General features: G+C 36.5%; 1 protein-coding gene across 7 annotated transcripts in view; it reads left to right on the forward strand.

Annotated features, from left to right (window-relative positions):
* LOC149192717 (uncharacterized) overlaps window positions 1–20,194 on the forward strand; it is a 473,076-nt gene that overhangs the window by 425,805 nt on the left and 27,077 nt on the right. For 4 of the 7 annotated variants that reach the window (XM_089404676.1, XM_089404679.1, XM_089404680.1 and 1 more), the window contains 6 exons: window positions 16,315–16,370; window positions 16,457–16,550; window positions 16,662–16,854; window positions 16,944–17,057; window positions 17,162–17,271; window positions 17,360–17,422. In XM_089404676.1, the coding sequence (XP_089260802.1) occupies window positions 16,315–16,370; window positions 16,457–16,550; window positions 16,662–16,854; window positions 16,944–17,057; window positions 17,162–17,271; window positions 17,360–17,422 (630 nt within the window). Of the gene's footprint in view, window positions 1–16,314; window positions 16,371–16,456; window positions 16,551–16,659; window positions 16,855–16,943; window positions 17,058–17,161; window positions 17,272–17,359; window positions 17,423–20,194 lie in introns of those variants that run through there. The other 3 variants (XM_089404677.1, XM_089404681.1, XM_089404682.1) reach the window with 3 other exon arrangements.

Consider the following 20,194-nt stretch of genomic DNA (forward strand, 5'->3'; position numbering starts at 1 on the left):
TTTGGTACATTGATAGCGGGGCTTCAATTCATATGACTCGAGTACGAGAACATTTCTCGAGCTATCAAGAAGAACAAATGGACTTCCAAATAACTATGGGAAACAGAACAAAATGTACTCCAATAGGAAGAGGCACCATAGCTTTTCAAACGGAAGCAAGGACCAACATCCGAGCCACCAATGTTCTGCATGTGCCAAGATTAGGAATGAACTTAATTTCAGTGTCCTAGTTACAAGACAAGGGATATGATGTATACTTCATAGGAAAGAAAGTCTACGTCAAGCATCCAAGCTGGAAGAAGAAAAAGCAAATTGGGGTTCGAAGCAACAAGTTGTATAGGTTGCAGCTCGAATCGCCAATGGCACTAATAGACAGAAACTATAATGGTGAGAAGGAGCAAAATGAATTATGGCACAAGCGAATGGAGTACTTACACCATGGAGCATTAAAGATGCTCAGAGAGACTGTTACAGGGGTACCAGTCGTTAGTATCAAAGATGATGACTTGTGTAGAGGATGTGTGCTAGGAAAGTATGTTAAAGCATCTTCTTCCAAAAGTAACAATAGAGAAGAATGTGTATTAGGATTAATACACTCGGATATTTGCGGTCCTATGTCCACAAGGGCTCTTAGTGGTGGGGAATACTTCATCACTTTTATTGATGATCACTCCAGAAAAAAATTGGATCTATTTCTTAAAGACAAAGGATGAGGTCTTTGATCATTTCCGAGAGTTTAAGGCTCTTGTTGAAAATATGACAGGGAAAAAGATAAAGGTATTGCGTTCAAACAATGGTGGAGAATATCCAAACAAAGAATTCACAGATTTGTGCACAAATGAGGGCATCAAAAGAGAGTGGACAGCTCCATATAATCCGGAGCAAAATGGAGTGGCAGAACGGAAGAACAAAACTATTGTTGAGGCAGCCAAAGCCATGTTGTATGATCAGGATCTACTTAGGTATCTATGGGTAGAAGCTTGCAACACAACAATATATATCCAAAATAGAACTCAAAAAGAGCATTAGGGAAGAGAACGCCCGAAGGAATCTTCACAGGGAAGACGCTGGAAGTCAATCATCTCAGGAAATTCGGAAGCGTGGCTTATTGTCACATTTTAGACGAGAAGCATAGCAAACTGGATCAGACTGCAGAAAAGGAGTATCTCGTAGGATACAGTGAGACTCAAAGGCATATAGAATCTACATTCCTGACAGCAGGAAGATTGTAGTAAGATGGGATGCAAAGTTCATGGAAGATAGAGCTTTCAGGAAATCTCGTGAAATGCCTTCAAAAGATCAATCAGGGAATGTTCTGTTAGTCCAAGAGCTACAGGGGCAACAAGAAGGACAAGCAGGGGAGCATACACCTAGATCGAGAACAGTGACCAGCACCAGTATCTCCTCAGAAGGAGGAAATGCTGATGATTCTCAATAGAAAAAGTGATAGATCAAGAGGTAGAGTTGGTTGAGCCTCGCACCACCAGTGGTAGAACTAGCAGAGAAGTGCGGCAGGCGCAAAGGAGTTTGTTGGAGCTCCTAGAGCCAGGAAGAGGCAGCGTAGACAACCAGATAGATACCAAGCATTAGTAGCTCAAGTTGAAGAACCCTCTAGCTTACAGGAAGCTATTCAACACCAAGTATGGGTGGATGCCATGGTGGAAGAATACAATTCCATCATGACGAATCATGTCTGGGAAGTAGTACCTAGACCAGAAGATAGATCAGTTGTAGGATCACAATGGACCTACAAGATCAAGTATGTTGCATACGACAGTGTAGAGAAGTAAAAGGCAAGGTTCATGGCAAAGGGGTATGCTTAGAAAGAAGGAATAGACTATGAAGAGACCTTCGCCCTAGTTGCTCGATACACCTCTATCAAATTTGTTATATCCCTAGCAGCTCAAATGGGATGAGATATTCACCAGATGGATGTCAAAACGACATTGTTGAACGGAGTGATAAAAGAGGAAGTGTATATAGAACAACCCGAAGGCTTCGAAACTCATGAAAAGAAAACTTATGTTTGCAGGTTAAAGAAAGCCCTGTACGGGCTCAAGCAGGCACCCAAAGCATGGTATGGTCGGATTGATATTTACTTGCAGCAGTTGGGATTTGTCAAAAGTGATGTTGATCCTAATCTCTACTATTTGTTGGTAGAGAATGAGCCACTTATTCTGGTACTATATGTAGATGACATGTTTCTAATTGGATCATCTAGGCTAATTAAAGACTACAAGAAGAATCTTGTTATGAACATAAATTATGTAAAAATAAATAAAAACAGATAATAAATAATAATCATAATAATATAAATATAATAATAAATAAAAGTAAATTAACTAATGGTTAGCTAGTTAATAATGAAAAAGACATGCCTTCTGTGAAAGGGTACTTACCCGGCTATATATACATGACCCTCATTCTCATTTGTACTCATTCTGTCATTAATTCTTTTATTCAATATACAATTACAATTACTGCCTTACCATGGGTGTCTTTGTTTACGAAGTATTTTAAATATTTCTGTTGCGTATACGAGTTTTGATCATTACATTGGTATCAAAGGTATGAGGTACATCTGATTCGGCCTTTGGCCATCAACCTATCATCGACCTTGTTGTCGTCGTGATTTCAGCGTTTCACTACACTAGTCTTGGAGATTCTCCATTCCACCGATTTCATCATTCAAGGCTTTGGCCATTAAACAAAAACAAAAAAAATGGAGGAAAAAAATACGATAGTCAAAGAAAAAATAAAATTAAAAGAAGTACATATAAATATTAAAAAAATAAAAAAGATTTAAAAATAAATATAGTCCAATGTAAATTTTGAAGGAGAACATTCATATATATAAAAAGGTTCTACATTATTGATTAAAAAAGTGCATGATAAAGTTAAGAGGGAATCTTTCCAAATATATTTAAAACTATACGTAAGAAAGAATATTATCTTGATTCTTCATTAAGTGGTTGACAAGCCCGTGCTTTTAAAAACCCATGGTAATTGCCCATGGTATTTTAGAAGTAAAAGAAAAACAAAAGGAATACAAAATCTCTTTATGTGAATGGTAAGTTTTACTTTTTATGTGGAAAACGTTAACGGAGGTTTTAGAAACCAACCCATGGTGATTGCCCATAGTATTTTAAAAGTAAAAGAAAAACAAAAGGGATACAAAATCTCTTTATGTGAATGGTAACTTTTACTTTTTACATGGAGAACATTAACCGAGTCAAAAGTACATAAGTGAACATATATTTTATAATATACACCAAAGGTGAATAGCCATGTTTCACTAGAGTTGTAACTTTTCAAAAAGAAAATATATATATATATATATATATATATATTATAAATAAATGATATCTAAAGAGAAGTATTCTATTATAAAGGGGTATTTAAAGAAAAATTCAAGTCATAAAATTATTGAAAATATATACAAGTACAAAATGGATATTAATAGAAAAGGTTACGTAAGGAGAAAATATCAATTAAGAGTTTAGGTTAGTGTGAAGTTGAATTAAAGTTTAAAGAGTTATATGAAATTTAAAAAATAAATACAAAGGACAATAAGATATTTAAAAGAAGTCAATTGAAACAAGACAAAATTAAGAGTTTACGTTAGAGTGAAGTTGAATTAAAGTTTAAAGAGTTATATGAAATTTAAAAAATAAATACAAAGGACAATAAGATATTTAAAAGAAGTCAATTGAAACAATATTTAAATATTGTTTTTAAAGAACAAAAGGAAAAAAAAACATAAGTAGAATTATATAAAAAGAATACAAAGGAGTTTTGAAATATTAAGGATAATAGGAAATTGGATTAAAAGAGTTTTGAAGAATTATAAAAATATATATAATATACAATGATGACTCTTTTACAATTTTACAATGATGACTCTTTTATAAATGACTCTTTTACAACTTTACAATAATGACTCTTGGCCTTAACAATACTTCACGATATCCGAATGGTTGTCATGTCTTCAAGGATGTCTCTTTTGCAATGCTTCCTTTGATTTGATACTTCTTCTCTTGAATTCTTGCTTGAAGTTGTACTTGAATCTTCTTCTACCTGCATGCAAAATTTGCCCAGCGAAACCAATCCCAAAACAAAACAAAATACCCTTCAACTTACCTCTGCCTACAAAACACATGTAAGTGCATAATAATGAATAAATACAAATTAAAATTACAATGTGTACCTGAAGTGTGCTTGTCACTTTTGTTGTTGACTTGTTGCAGCAGTAGACAAAGACTCCCACTCTTGATATAGGCTTGGACTCTATGCAAGACTATATCCAAAACTAACCTAAAGATATATACAATAAAAACTAATGACAGACCCTAGACTTGTGATGGACCAAGTTCTAAGTACAACAACAAAGACCATTATATCAATTATGACAAGACAAGTAACATGAACTTACAACATCATATAGATTTAACAAACTTGGTGTCGCATCAAGAATATGTAGCATCAAATGTGTAGTATCAAGAATAGGACATCCGAAATGTGGTATCAAAACTAACTGTGACATATAGAGATATAACCGAGACCCTGTATGTACTTATGTTGTCCTGCAAAAACATATGTTGGAGATGATACTCATATTTCAAATGTAAACACTAATCATACATAACTTATTGTAGGAAACTTACCCTTGACTGTTGATGCATGGTCCTTACTGCAGTGATCCTTGAATGCATGCTTTTTGTTGCCTTATAGGAGCTCGATATTGAATCTGTTGTATCTCTGTCATTTCGGATCTCCAGGGTCTGAAATTTCGTCATGTGGTAGCCCTCTAAGTACTCTTTCCAACCCCACAAGTCTGATCAAGATTGGATTCTTCAAGAAAGAGTTATGCCCAATCTCCCACGATGACCCAATTATAGATTGGTTCTTTAGAGAGAATTTGTACGAAGTGCCACGTGTCATTGTTGTGACCTTCGACTTTGAAAACGCTACTCAACAAACTACAGTTCGTCCTCTTTTTGTGACTATGTACGAAATTTGAATCTAATGCTCAGAGAGAAAGTTATGACGATTTTCCCAAAGTCACCTATTTGACATGGAATTTGGGAGCCTGCAAAATCCCTAATTTCCTCAAATCATATCTTCGAAAATATAGCGAACCAAGATCTAAAATTCGGTCACGAGGTTCATCAAGATTTTGGCTCAAATGGTTTTTAATTTCAGCTTCTGAAGCTTCATAGAAAAAAAGTTATAGCGAAAATGCCACGATGACCTGTTTGAAGCCACAAAATCCCTACTAGAGGAGGATATGAGGGTCATTATTTATATGAATGTCTTGAGTTGAGAGGGTCCTCAACAAGTGAATGTTGGAGGGATTTTAGGAGCAAAAATACAACTTATTAACTATTGACTATTCAATGACCACAACCAATTATGAGTGCCATGCCACAACCCCATAAGGTTTTAGCCCACTAACTGGGGTTAACAACTTCAAACATGAATATCTCTCAAACCGTGAAGAATTACTTGGCGTGCCATATATCAACGGAAACATCTCGACAAGTAGAATCCATCTAGAAGATCCTTGACTCAGAATAGAGTAAGTTGTCAAGTCAAAATGCCCATGCAAATTCGAGGTAGCCCCTGGTGCTGCTTGGGTTGACATTAATTACAACCACTGATCAACAATAATTTTGTACAAGAGAATTTGTTGTAGAATAATAAAACCCTCATTTGTTGCACCAGGTTTCCCACATTGGGTTTTTTAAAGGACGATTATCTAAAATAACTGTGTTATTGTGATTGTATTTATACCAGTGTATTTCCTTACATTTACTTTCTGCAATGTTTTAATTGTGAAGGCTACAGTGAAATATATTTCGATATTTTCCATAAGAATATTGTAATTTGAAATTCCTACAAGCTGATGAAGGATTTGCATGCCTAGCAAATTTAGCATCAGCGGATGTTTGGTACATTGATAACGGGGCTTCAATTCATATGACTCGAGTACGAGAACATTTCTCGAGCTATCAAGAAGAACAAATGGACTTCCAAATAACTATGGGAAACAGAACAAAATGTACTCCAATAGGAAGAGGCACCATAGCTTTTCAAACGGAAGCAGGGACCAACATCTGAGCCACCAATGTTCTGCATGTGCCAAAATTAAGAATGAACTTAATTTCAGTGTCCCAGCTACAGAACAAGGGATATGATGTATACTTCATAGGAAAGAAAGTATACGTCAAGCATCCAAGCTGGAAGAAGAAAAAGCAAATTGGGGTTCGAAGCAACAAGTTGTATAGATTGCAGCGCAAATCGCCAATGGCATTAATAGGCAGCCAACTATAATGGTGAGAAGGAGCGAAATGAATTATGGCACAAGCGAATGGGGCACTTACACCATGGAGCATTGAAAATGCTCAAAGAGACTGTTACAGGGGTACCAATCGTTAGTATCAAAGATGACGACTTGTGCAGAGGATGTGTGCTAGGAAAGTATGCTAAAGCATCTTCTTCCAAAAGTAACAATATGGAAGAATGTGTATTAGGATTAATACACTCGGATATTTGCGGTCCTATGTCCACAAGGGCTCTTAGTGGTGGGGAATACTTCATCACTTTTATTGATGATCACTCCAAAATAAACTAGATCTATTTCTTAAAGACGAAGGATGAGGTCTTTGATCATTTCCGGGAGTTTAAGGCTCTTGTTGAAAATATGACAGGGAAAAAGATAAGGTATTGCATTCAGATAATGGTGGAGAATATCCAGACAAAGAATTCACAAATTTGTGCACAAACGAGGGCATCAAAAGAGAGTGGACAGCTCCATATAATCCGGAGCAAAATGGAGTGGCAAAACGAAAGAACAGAACTATTGTTGAGGCAGCCAAAGCCATGTTGTATGATCAGGATCTACCTAGGTATCTATGGGTAGAAGCTTGCAACACAGCAGTATATATCCAAAATAGAACTCATAGAGAGCATTAGGAAAGAGAACGCCAGAACGAGTCTTCACAGGGAAGACGTCGGAAGTCAATCATCTCAGGAAATTCGGAAGTGTGGCTTATTGTCACATTCTAGACGAGAAGCATAGCAAACTAGATCAGACTGCAGAAAAGGGCTATCTCGTAGGATACAACGAGACTCAAAGGCAAATAGAATCTACATTCTTGACAGCAAGAAGATTGTAGTAAGATGGGATGCAAAGTTCATGGAAGATAGAGCTTTCAGGAAATCTCGTGAAATGCCTTCAAAAGATCAGTCAGGGGATGTTCTGTTAGTCTAAGAGCAGGGGCAGCAAGAAGGACAGGTAGGAGAGCATACACCTAGATTGAGTATAGTGACCAACACCAGTATCTCCTCAGAAGGAGGAAATGCTGATGATTCTCAACAGACAAAGCGACAGGATCAGGAGGAAAAGTTGGTTGAGCCTCGCACCACTAGTGGTAGAACTAGCAGAGAAGTGCGGCAGATGCAGAGGAGTTTGTTGGACCTCCTAGAGCCAGGAAGAGACAGCGTAGACAACCAGATAGATACCAAGCATTAGTAGCTCAAGTTGAAAAACCCTCTAGCTTTCAGGAATCTATTCAACACCAAGTATGGGTGGATGCCATGGTGGAAGAATACAATTCCATCATGACAAATCATGTCTAGGAAGTAGTACCTAGACCAGAAGATAGATCAATTGTAGGATCACGATGGATCTACAAGATCAAGTATGTTGCATACGGCAGCATAGAGAAGTAAAAGGCAAGGTTCATGGCAAAGGGGTATGCTTAGAAAGAAGGAATAGACTATGAAGAGACCTTCGTCCCAGTTGCTCAATACATCTCTATCAGATTTGTTATATCCCTAGCAGCTCAAGTGGGATGGGAGATTCACCAGATTGATGTCAAAACAACATTCTTGAATGGAGTGATAGAAGAGGAAGTGTACATAGAATAGCCCGAAGGCTTCGAAACTCATGAAAAGAAAACTCATGTTTGCATGTTAAAGAAAGCCCTGTACGGGCTTAAGCAGGCACCCAAAGCATGGTATGGTCGGATTGATAGTTACTTGCAGCAATTAGGATTTGTCAAAAGTGATGCTAATCCTAATCTCTACTATTTGTTGGTAGAGAATAAGCCACTTATTCTGGTACTATATGTAAATGACTTGTTCCTAATTGGGTCATCTAGGCTAATTAAAGACTACAAGAAGAATCTTGTTATGAACATAAATTATGTAAAAATAAATAAAAATAGATAATATATAATAATCATAATAATATAAATATAATAATAAATAAAAGTAAATTAACTAAGGGTTAGTTAGTTAATAATGAAAATGACATGCCTGTTTGTGAAAGGGTACTTACCCGGCTATATATACATGACCCTCATTCTCATTTGTACTCATTCTATCATCAATTCTTTTATTCAATATACAATTACAATTACTACCTTACCATGCATGTCTTTGTTTACGAAGTATTTTAAATATTTCCGCTGCGTATACGAATTTTGGTCATTAAATTGGTATCAAAAGTACGAGGTACATCTGATCTGGCCTTTGGCCATCAACCTATCGTCAACCTTGTCGTCGTCGTGATTTCAGCGTTTCGCTACACTAGTCTTGGAGATTCTCCATTCCACCGGTTTCATCATTCAAGGCTTTGGTCATTAAACAAAAACAAAAAAAGGAGGAAAAGAATACGATAGTGAAAGAAAAAAATAAATTAAAAGTACATATAAATATTAAAACATAAAAAAGATTTAAAAAAAATAAAAATAAATATAGTCCGATGTAAATTTTGAAGGAGAACATTCATATATATAAAAAGGTTCTACATTATTGATAAAAAAGTGCATGATAAAGTTAAGAGGGAATCTTTCCAAATATATTTAAAACTATACGTAAGAAAGAATATTATCTTGATTCTTCATTAAGTGGTTGACAAGCCCGTGCTTTTAGAAACCCATGGTAATTGCCCATGGTATTTTAAAAGTAAAAGAAAAACAAAAGGAATACAAAATCTGTTTATGTGAATGGTAAGTTTTACTTTTTATGTGGAAAATGTTAACGGAGGTTTTAGAAACCAACCCATGGTAATTGCCCATAGTATTTTAAAAGTAAAAGAAAAACAAAAGGAATACAAAATCTCTTTATGTGAATGGTAAGTTTTACTTTTTACATGGAGAACATTAACCGAGTTAGAACTACATAAGTCAACATATATTTTATAATATACACCAAAGGTGAATAGCCACATTTCACTAGGGTTGTAACTTTTCAAAAAGAAAAAGAAAAAAAAAAAAAATATATATATATATATATATTATAAATAAAATATATATAAAGAGAAGTATTATATTATAAAAGGGTATTTAAATAAATATTCATGTCATAAAATTATTGAAAATATATACAAGTACAAAATGGGTATTATTAGAAAAAGTTACGTAAGGAGAAAATATCAATTAAGAGTTTATGTTAGTGTGAAGTTGAATTAAAGTTTAAAGAGTTATATGAAATTTAAAGAATAAATACAAAGGACAAAATTAAGAGTTTACGTTAGAGTGAAGTTGAGTTAAAGTTTAAAGAGTTATAGGAAATTTAAAAAATAAATACAAAGGACAATAAGATATTTAAAAGAAGTCAATTGAAACAAATATCTAAATATTGTTTTTAAAGTACAAAAGGAAAAAAAAACATAAGTAGAATTATATAAAAAGAATACAAAGGAGTTTTGAAATATTAAGGATAATAGGAAATTGGATTAAAAGAGTTTTGAAGAATTATAAAAATATATATATTAAAAAGAAACTCTTAAAGGAGGCTTGAAGTACAAAGTCCAAAGGAACTTAATACTTTAAGTCATCTCGACAAAACAAATGGGAGCAATCATTGAAAAAAATGATGGAGCTCAATTCTAAAATGATGAAGGAAGAAAGGTTTTCCTATAATGGTCTTTTAGTTACAGATCATAGAGTAATTACATTAAAAGGAAGTATCAAAAGAAGAGAAATTAATGTCGCCATCAACCCAAGCAATGATAAAAATTATATCAACACCAACTTGGCAAATCAATTATTAATTCCAGAGCTAAGTATTGGTGTAAAGAAAAAACATTTTTGACCAAAACGAGTATAGAATTAGTGATCTACAAGTGACAATAGGTCATTATGACTACATATTTCAATTTCATGTTGTAAGAACGGATAAAAACACGGACATCATACTCGGTCAACCCTAGTTTAAGGATTTGGGTACATTCATGTTAAACATAAATAAACAAGTTTTGACGTTTCCTTATAAAGGAAGATGGTCATGTTTCGAGACATAACAAGTAAATCAAAATCAATAAAATCTTCATTAGAAGACCTTAAGGATATCTCAGATTTGATGTTTCAAGATAACGAAAAAACTATATCAAAGAAGCAAAAAGAGTTTGAAGAAGTAATCTATAGCAAAGACGAAGAAATTTCACGCATCAAAGATCACCAAAAAAAGCTACTCGAACAAGTCAAGAAAGCTAAAACATCAAAGAAAGAACTCAAGGAGCGTTTATTAGAACAAGAAGAAGAAAATTTACGTTTAAAGAGCCTTAACCAAACATTAGTAGAACAAATCAAGTGTTTAAAAGACGAGAAGCGTGAAGGCCAAAATAAAGTTGACTCAAAGAATGAGGAATGCTTAGGTCTCAAAAATCATAATCAAAATCTGCTCAAACAGATTAAAAAACTTAAGGACGAAAAGAAGTCATTGACGAATAGGTTCAAAGAACTTGTCGCAAAGGAAGCATCAAAATCTCCAAATGTAGCAGTCCAAACTGAAGAAACAAAGATCAAGACAACTAATCTCACAGTTCAGGGAAATCCAAACCCTATTGAAGTAAAAACGTACTCAAAGGTTGTTGTTCAAACAGAGGACACCCCAAATAAGGATTCAATAGTTAAGTCAACAACAACAATGCCTGATGGAAATCAGGAAACTGTCATAAAAACGTTAAAGGAAGTTCAAACAAGACAAACTCCTTATCTACATCCGAATCACAAGAGTAGACACCTTAATCAATCTACAAATCTGTATCACTCAAAACATAAACAACAAACTTATGTTACAAAGAATATTGAAGTGAGCTTAATTTAGTCTACTGATAACAATTTGTTACAAAATTCCAGCGATCAGAAGATTCCACAGAAGGTTAATCTAGATGGTCCGGTCCATTCTCAGTAAGACAATTTTATATATCACTGCAAGGATCATATCAACTTGTATCGACAAAGATGATTGTTCTGAGACGAGAAGACATTCGTAGCAAAAAAATATCAAGTAGAAGACATTCGTAGTAGAAAAGAGATCAAGCCCTTTCATCAAAAAGCTTTGAGGACAAAGCTTTTTGAAGGAGAAGGCAATGTTATGAACATAAATTATGTAAAAATAAATAAAAATAGATAATAAATAATAATCATAATAATATAAATATAATAATAAATAAAAGTAAAATAATTATTGGTTAGTTAGTTAATAATGAAAAGGCATGTCTTGAGACATGTCTGTTTGTGAAAGGGTACTTACCTAGCTATATATATAGGACCTTCATTATCATTTGTACTCATTTTATCATCAATTATTTTATTCAATATATAATTACAATTACTGCCTTACCATGCATGTCTTTGTTTACGAAGTATTTTAAATATTTCCGCTGCGTATACGACTTTTGGTCGTTACAAATCTTGAGGCTGAATTTGACATGAAGTACTTGGGATTGATGTATTATTTTTTGGGGTTGGAAGTTTGGCAGAAGAATGGGGAGATCTTCCTTGGACAAGGAAGGTATGCTATAGAGATACTGAAGAGATTCAGAATCCAGAATTGTCGACCCATGGCTACTCCCATGATCACCAACTGGAAGAAAATAGATGCATCAAAGGACAAAGAACTAGATCCCACCTTATACAGGCAACTCATTTGGTCGCTTATGTATCTGGTCAACGCTAGGCCAGACATTTGTTTCGCTGTCAACAATCTTAGTCTGTTCATTGTGGAACCAAAAAGGGTGCATTGGGCAGCAGCAAGACACATTCTTAGGTATGTACGTGGAACAATCAGATATAGGTTGAAGTACTCCAAAGGAGAGGATGTTAGCTTGAATGCGTTCATTGATGCAGATTAAGCAGGTAATTCAATAGACCAAAAAAGTACCTCACGGTACTGCTTCATTGTTGGATCAGGGATATTGTGGTGCGGCAGGAAGCAGAAATCAGTAGCACTAAGTTCAACAAAAGCATAATATTTGGCAGCCAACACAACTACATGCGAAGCCATATGGCTCAGAAAATTGTTTGTGAGCTTATTCAAAAAAAGGATGGAAGCGACCAAAGTTTACTGTAACAATCAGAGTTATATCAAACTCTTTGAGAATCCAGCATTTCATGATTAGTCGAAACATATAGATATCCATTGTCACTTTATCAGAGATTGTGTTCAACATGGGGCAGTACAGCTATAGTATGTTCCCTAGCCGATATACTCACAAAGACTTTTGGAAGAGCTAAGTTCACTCAGTTCAGAAAGCAGATGGGTATGGTTGAAAATCCGTTTCAGTAGCAGCAGCATTTTGCAGTGCTGGGATAGTTGGCAGTGCCAGTGCCAGCAGCAACACAGAGGCAGAAATTCAGAGGGAGTTGTAGTACAGATGTAGCATTGGCAGTGGTAGTGTCAAAGGCAACAATACAGTTACAGCAATAGCGCAGTAGTTGGTGGACAGCATGTCAGACATCAGCAGCACAGAGGACGATACTTCAGAGTCAGAGCAGTATGCAGCAACAGTATATTGTTAGAGCACATTCCTTGCTAAGAGGGAGTGTTGGTTTGGGATACCATTGGATGTGCTCTAGGCCTTAAATTTTGCAGGGAGGCTTGGGCACATGCATTCCAAAGAACCCAAAAACCGTTTTCGGAAATTCCACCCAGAGATGATTATATTAAAATAATTAATATTTTTAATGGGGTTCCTAAGTCTAAACTTAGGAAAATTAAAACATTAATGGTTATTAATCTAATTGAGAGTGAATCTTCTAGATAAGGGCGGAGATCAAGCCAAAACAATTTGAGTCTTTGATTAGGAGTTAATCTAGGTCGTTAGTTGTCCAACATGAAGATATAAGAAGGGGCTTGAGGATCATTTGGAAAATACACCAAAGGCAGATACTCAGTTACTCAATTAAGATCGATTTTCTCACTGGTCGAAGTTCAGCAAGAGAAAATCAATTCAGAGGGAGAGTTGCAGGTGAGACAGAGAGAGAGGGTATCAGCGCATTCAGAGAGTGCAAGGCAGCGAGACACAAAGCAATAATAGGGTAACGCAGAAAGAGGCAGTTTGACGCAGAGCCTACATAGGCAGCTTGACACTGAGCCTGGAAAAGCAGTTTGACACAGAGAGGATCAAAAGAATTCCAGGGAAGGAGAAGTAGTTCATATAGGGTAGAAATTGGTCAAGAAGTGTCTGTAACATTTCTCATTCCTATTTTGTTGGCTATAATTTTGTACAAGAGAATTTGTTGAAAAATAATAAAACCCTCATCTGCTACACCGGTTTTCCTACATTGGCTTTTTCCGAGGACGATTGTCCAAAATAACTATCATTGTGATTGTATTTGTGCCAGTGTATTTCCTAACATTTACTTTCTGCAATGTTTTAGTTGTGAAGGTTGCAGTAGAATATATTTTGATATTTGTCATAAGAATACTGTAGATAACTTATTTCTGAGGTAATATGTAGAAGAAATAATATTAATCACTGCAATAGGATTTCTATTTAGAAATTTTCACACCAAATTGGGTGATATTTAGGTCGATTTTGGTCCCCTCGAAAAGACGAATCTATCGCAATCATTGTCTTCAATGGATGAGTTGTCCAAAGTGGAATTTGACCGCAGTTGCCAAAAATTATCAGGAGGAAGGCTAACCCTATGTGGACCCAATGGAGGAATGTGGACCTAGTTGGAAAAGATGATGAATGGGGTTATAATAAATGGAAGGAGAGTGGTATACGTGGATGAGGGAGCAAGACAACGCAACTAAAATCGGGGTTTCCCATGTAGTACCACCCTAAAACCACATGATTAGTAAAGGATATCCCACGGGACTAAGATTCAAGGGTAACATCCAAAAGAGGTCTAGGGGACAAAAGCACAGACCTAACCCACTCTTTCCGCTCAATCCCCCCATTAGTTCATGCCCAAAAGTGTCCATGATAAGTAAACTCAATACTCAATTACCAAATGAGAAGACATACCTTTAGGTTCGAGAGGTCGGCCTTCAAACATACGATCAAGACAAATGAGTAAGGGACCACATGGTTGGCTCAGGTGGCAGAGAAATGGCACAACGAGCTAGTTGATGGCTACAAGGGGCTGCTAGCTGCCGGCTGAAAGCCATCTTGGAGAAAAATTTTCTCCTACGGATATCACCCACGAATTGGTGGGTAACAGTGACCATGACAGTGACATTGATTTTGATGATGATGATTGATGACTTGTGAGCTACCTACTGCCTTGTACTTGTAGTTGTTTTTTATTTGCTATTTCTATTTGCCATTGGCATTGCTACTACCTATGTAACATGTTTTGATTTTGATGACTTAATGAGAAAACTATTGTTTCTTGTCTTTATCCTATTGGATCATTGATAAATCTGTCACAATTGTATTTATATGCATAATATTACTTTGAAAAACTTACAAATTTTAAATTTACAATGTAGAATCTAGATCTGTCTGAATTTGTATCATGAATGAGAATTTGTGTAAGAAATATCTAATTTTTAATATATATATATATATATATATATTGTGAAAATTTCTAACACGAAATTCTACTGCAGTAACTGATTTATTTCTCCTACTTATTTTCCACAATAAGTTATTTACAAAACCCTTCAGTAAATATTAAAATAAATTCCACTGCAGTTATCACATAATAGCATAGAGAAAAATAACAGTGATATACAAGTGCAAAAATCAATCACATCAACACAGTTATTTTTGGACAATTGTCCCTGAAAAAACCCAATACAGGAAAACTAGTGCAGCAAATGAGGGTTTATTTATTAATCTTCAGCAACAATCTCTTTACAAGGAACAATTCTACAGAACACTGAGACACTTCCGAGAGAAACACCTGAGACAATTTTTCTCCTCCTCCTGGAGAAGTTCTGACACCCTAGAGAACCTCTACCCTCCTCTTCGTCACTTCTGCATCAGCCTGCATGAGGACTATGTCTCCAACTGTGTTGTCTCTCTGATCTTCCCTCTACGTTGTCTCTCAGATGCTCTGCATCACCTCTTCCTTAGTCTCTAATTGACGTTGATACCCTCCTCTTCCTTCACCCTGCTACTCTCCCTCTGAAATCGAACTTCTTCTCCTTGAGAATCGATTTCCCACGGGTTACTGAGTATTTGCCCAGTGTATCTCCAAATGACTCTCAAGTCATCTCTTATCCTTTTCTGGTTGATGAATCAACAGCCGAGATTAAGTCCCTAATCAACGGCTAAGATTAAAACAGACTTGATCCTCATCTCTTAGAATCTTCTCACCCATATGTTTATTAATACCCATTAATATTTTTATTTTCTTAAGTTTAGACTTAGGAACCCCATTAAAAATATTAATTATTTTAATAACTCATCATCTGGGTGGAATTTCTCCAAACGATTTCTGGGTCTGGGAGATCTCATGAATTCTAGCCCCTCCACAAAATTTAAGAGCTAGATCACATCCCATGCTACGCAAAATCAACATATATAATGTGTCTTACGTCTCCTGTTCCAAGGGGGTCAATGTGCTTGTGTTGGACACTTGAATTTTCATGCCTTGTGTGTTCCTTGTCCCCGTGTCAGGCGACTTAGATGAAGAACATGCCAAGAGGAACTAGAACTAGAAGTTGGCGAAGGTGTGGGGGAGAAGAAGTCTCCACAAGCAGAAGATGAAGAAAAGTGCCAAACTGTCTATTAGTTCCTTATATAGTTGTTATGGGAATAATCCTGTGTACATTTTGGAAAAAAAAATTATATCTGTTTCAACCAGTCATACTTACGTTGATTATGTCCATAGGTTTGCCTCACTAGATATTTGTGTGTTCTTCTCCTGTTCTCTTTCTGTGTCTTTTTAATGTCTGTTCCTGGGTATTACCCACACAGACTAATTACCCATTTAATATTATAATGTCTGCCGCATTATGTTTTTATTGAACTCATGTTCGTATTATTTGGAAATCAATAGGTAGATACCTGAACTCTTCTATATGTTAACGTGGTTTTCTTTATGTATACATTAACAGATTCATAATAAGGAAATGGCTTATGTCTCTCTCCTAGCAAATGAAAATAATCTCAGGTATTACTTTTCCTTTCAAAATCATTTTATGAAACTTCTCTGATATATAAAATTTAGAATAAATATGTTACCGTGAATTGCTTTAGGATTCCGGACTCTTTGCCATCTTTACATGACAAGGAGCTGGCAGTAGCTGCAGAGGCTGCAGTCAAGGCTAGTTTCCACCAAATACCAAAAAAGGTTCTAATTTCCTTCCAGTAAATCTTCAGGCTACAGCGTGATTTATAAGCAGTAATCATCTAAATATTTATGTTGTAACCATCAGTTTCTTACCTTGCTTGACTGGAACAGAAGCAAATTCAGGGTTTCCTTGGTGGCGTTATCAAGGAAATCAAAGGGGGTGTACTAAGACATACAGCCAGCACTGCAGAGAGACCTCCAACACCAAATACAACCTCAGACCTTTCAAGTGTTTTTGCTTGGTGTCCATTTCCTGAACAAACTGCATCAGAGATAGACATTGAAACTGAAATTCTGGATATTGGTACACATTGTACCTTGTATAGATACAGCAAGAGTGTGTATTACCAGTAAGAGCCACCTTTTTATATTTCTCATAACTTTTATTTCTAGTGGATATTGCAGATGATATTGAAATTGAAGAAGATTCTTCAGCTTCCACTCCATCATCATCTACTCCCACTAGTAGTATAGGATTTGTCTATACAGGGAAAGGTAGCTCAAAAGGTACTGGGATTACAATCTTGGTTCCTTGTGATCATTCATATTTGTATAATAGATTTTTCAACGTGAAACTGGTCTCACATTGTTTCACATATTTTGTGCAAAAGACAAGGCAAGTGATAGGCAAAAACTACTAGATGAAAAGACAGAGGAACAGAGGCCCAGAATGCGAACTCCGGAGGAAATTAAGGCTGCATATGGCCATAAAAAAGCACTGGTAAGGTTTTTTTATGCTATCTCAAAAGCTCCTTTTATCAATGCTCTTTGGGTAGGTATCTTACTGACAAATGGTAAGCTGCTTTCAGGATGTTTCTGGGGTGGCAGGGCTCGCAGTGAACAGGCTTCAAGAGAGGGGAGAGAAGCTACAGGTATATATATATAAATCTGAAATTCAATTTGATGATATTTCAAAGCATTAGGTTATTGGTGTCCAATATATTTCCATCAAGCACTTAGTAGAATGCCATATGCTCAGATATGGAAGACAAATTGGTTAAAATTAAACACAATATAGGAGAAATATGTGGAATATAAACTTTATTGAAATGGAGTCAGTTAATACAATCATGGTTTCCCCTTTATTTCATTCATTTGGTAGTTGTGCTACGTAATTCTCCTAACTGCTAGCAACTAATGACCGAAATTCGTGTTGAAATTTAAGGCAGCTATGGGATGAATTTCCCATAAGAAACCATCTTGTCCCGAAGAGAATTTAATTTGGGTTAGGGAAATTATTATTTGACCCTCCTCTTATTATTATTTAATGGCACAAATTTATTTGGGCAAGTAATCACTAAGGCATTTGTTAAATACATTTAAATATTATTTGAATCTGAGTTTTCCCTCAAAAGTTCAAGTCGGCCTCATAAATTTTCAAGTTGGCCTGCCCCATGGGACGCAACCCTTCGCATGGAAAAATAACTATAAATAGTCATCTATCCTCCCATTTGACACAATAAACTCAGCCTAGGAAGGCATATCTCTGCGGTTTGTTATGGTTATTTTCTGCGGCCTAGGGAGGCTATTCTTTGTGGCCTAGGGAAGGCATATGCTCTGCGGTCTAGTGTGGCTATTCTCTGTGGTCTGGTATGGCTATCCTCTACAGCCTATGGAGACATCTCTGTAAGTTTTATGTGGTTGAATCTCAACTCTTCTGACCTTCCAGATGAAGATTCTTCTGAAGAGCATCAGCAGGCATGTAGGGATGATGGCAGTAGCCATGATATGCATAACTATCTGGTTGATAGGTTTGATGAGCGGTAGATTATTCCCATACAAGGAGGAGACCAGGGAGGTGAGCTATCAGTAGAAATCCAGCAATGTGAGCACATAGAGGAGCTTGAGCAGACCTGTAGAGATGTTGACAGCAGCCCAGATATACATCCATGTTCGATGAGTCAGCATGTTCAGCACACAGTGGAGCACAGTGTGCTTGATGGGCCATTTTTGGAGAGTCATCTAGTGGCTCATATTGAGCCCAGAATGGATGAGGATGAGCAGTATTCCCTATGGCCAGCCATTGATGAGGGGCATACAGATGTGCAGGCTGCCAGCAGGGAGGTACTATTTGTAGAAATTGGTCATCAGGAGGTGTTGGGACTTTATAGGACAATTTTGTAGGTGACGAATGGACCGGTGGGGGATGGAGTTTCTGGTTAGATGAGGGAGGCTCTTTTGGAGATAGTGGTGCATCCATCTTTAGGTCTACTCATTGACGAAGGGCAGGTAGATCAATGTTTTTAAAACCGTAACCGGTGACTGAACCGGTCCACCTAATGAACCGGTTTACTGACCGGAACTGGTCGAACCGGGACTGGTTAGGTCTAAACGAACCGGTTTTAGAAAAATAAATTAAATAATTAATTTTTAATGAAACAAAACTATTTTTAAGATTTAAAACCATGATTCCAAGCCAATAGAGACAAGATATGCAAAGTTTGCTCATTTATATCCCATGTAAAGGTGAATATATCAAAATGGCACTGAGTGCAATACATATCGTCGACAAAATAGTAAAATGCATAACCAATGAGGCTCTAAATGGCCTATAAAGTCCAAAAACAATGCTGCAAGCTATGAGGCCATTGGCCTACTACAAGTCTATAGTGTACACATGATCAATCATCAAGTTCATCACCACTACTAGACACAAGATCATCATCAGGAGCTACATAGACATCATCTGGTTCAGAGTCTGAGGATGCCTCAGCTTGATCTGCAACTTGTGATGTGGCATATCGCTATTGATCCATCTTATGTGTGTTGTTGTGTGAGTTGAATCTTTCAGTTGTTCTTATGTGTCCAAAAATAACAATATCCCTTATGTGTTTGTCTATTCTTTCAGTTGATGATCTGTAGATGGTTGAGACTGCATTTGTGTTTATTTTCAGTATTTATATGGTTAAATAATTTGTTAAGAAATTAACAAGTAGGTGAAATAAACCAAATAGTGCATGAAGAATTTCTAATCGATTAGACTTAGAAATTTCAACATGGTATAAAAGGGTTGCAGATCACAGGAGAGTTGAACGCACCAGCTAAATCAGAAAATTTGCAACAGAAATAGTTGTCTCGAGAGACAGAAATTGTTCCTAAGCATAAAGCAACAGAGGAGTGACGCAAAGGGCCTGTGTCATCAGTTTGAGCCAGAGAGAGGGCCAGCGCGGAAGCAATGAGAGGCAGAAGAGGCTCATAAAGAGCCACGTCATCCTACTCGGCCAGGTAGGAGTGACACAGTTGGCTAGAGGAACAATTCAGCCTTGTCGAGATTGCGCAAAGCTAAGTGGCTCGGTTTCTTCAGCTGCTAGGGCCTAGGAGCTGTGGGCAGATTGTGGATTGTGAAGCTGGTGAAGTGTTGTTGCTGTCAGAGCATAACAGCGCCTAACGGGACAGAACCAAGGCAAAGGGAGTTGCTGCCTAGGCAGATTTCTAGCCAAGGAATCCAGATCAGTGTTGCAAGGGATCAGAGAGGAGCGGTTCAACAATTGGCAGGAGGATTTCCAGAGGAAAATCAAGACTCAGAAGGAGTCGAGGAGAGGATTTCCAGGAGGAAAATTGAGGCTCAGAAGGAGTCGAAGAGAGAACTTCCAAGAAGGAAGTAGAGACTCAGAGGGAGTCGAAGAGAAGAGCAGAGATGGTAA

The sequence above is a fragment of the Pinus tabuliformis genome, chromosome 2_2, assembly GCF_031772625.1.
Source record: "Pinus tabuliformis cultivar Carrire ecotype Pingquan chromosome 2_2, CPIR1, whole genome shotgun sequence".
NCBI lineage: Eukaryota > Viridiplantae > Streptophyta > Pinopsida > Pinales > Pinaceae > Pinus > Pinus tabuliformis.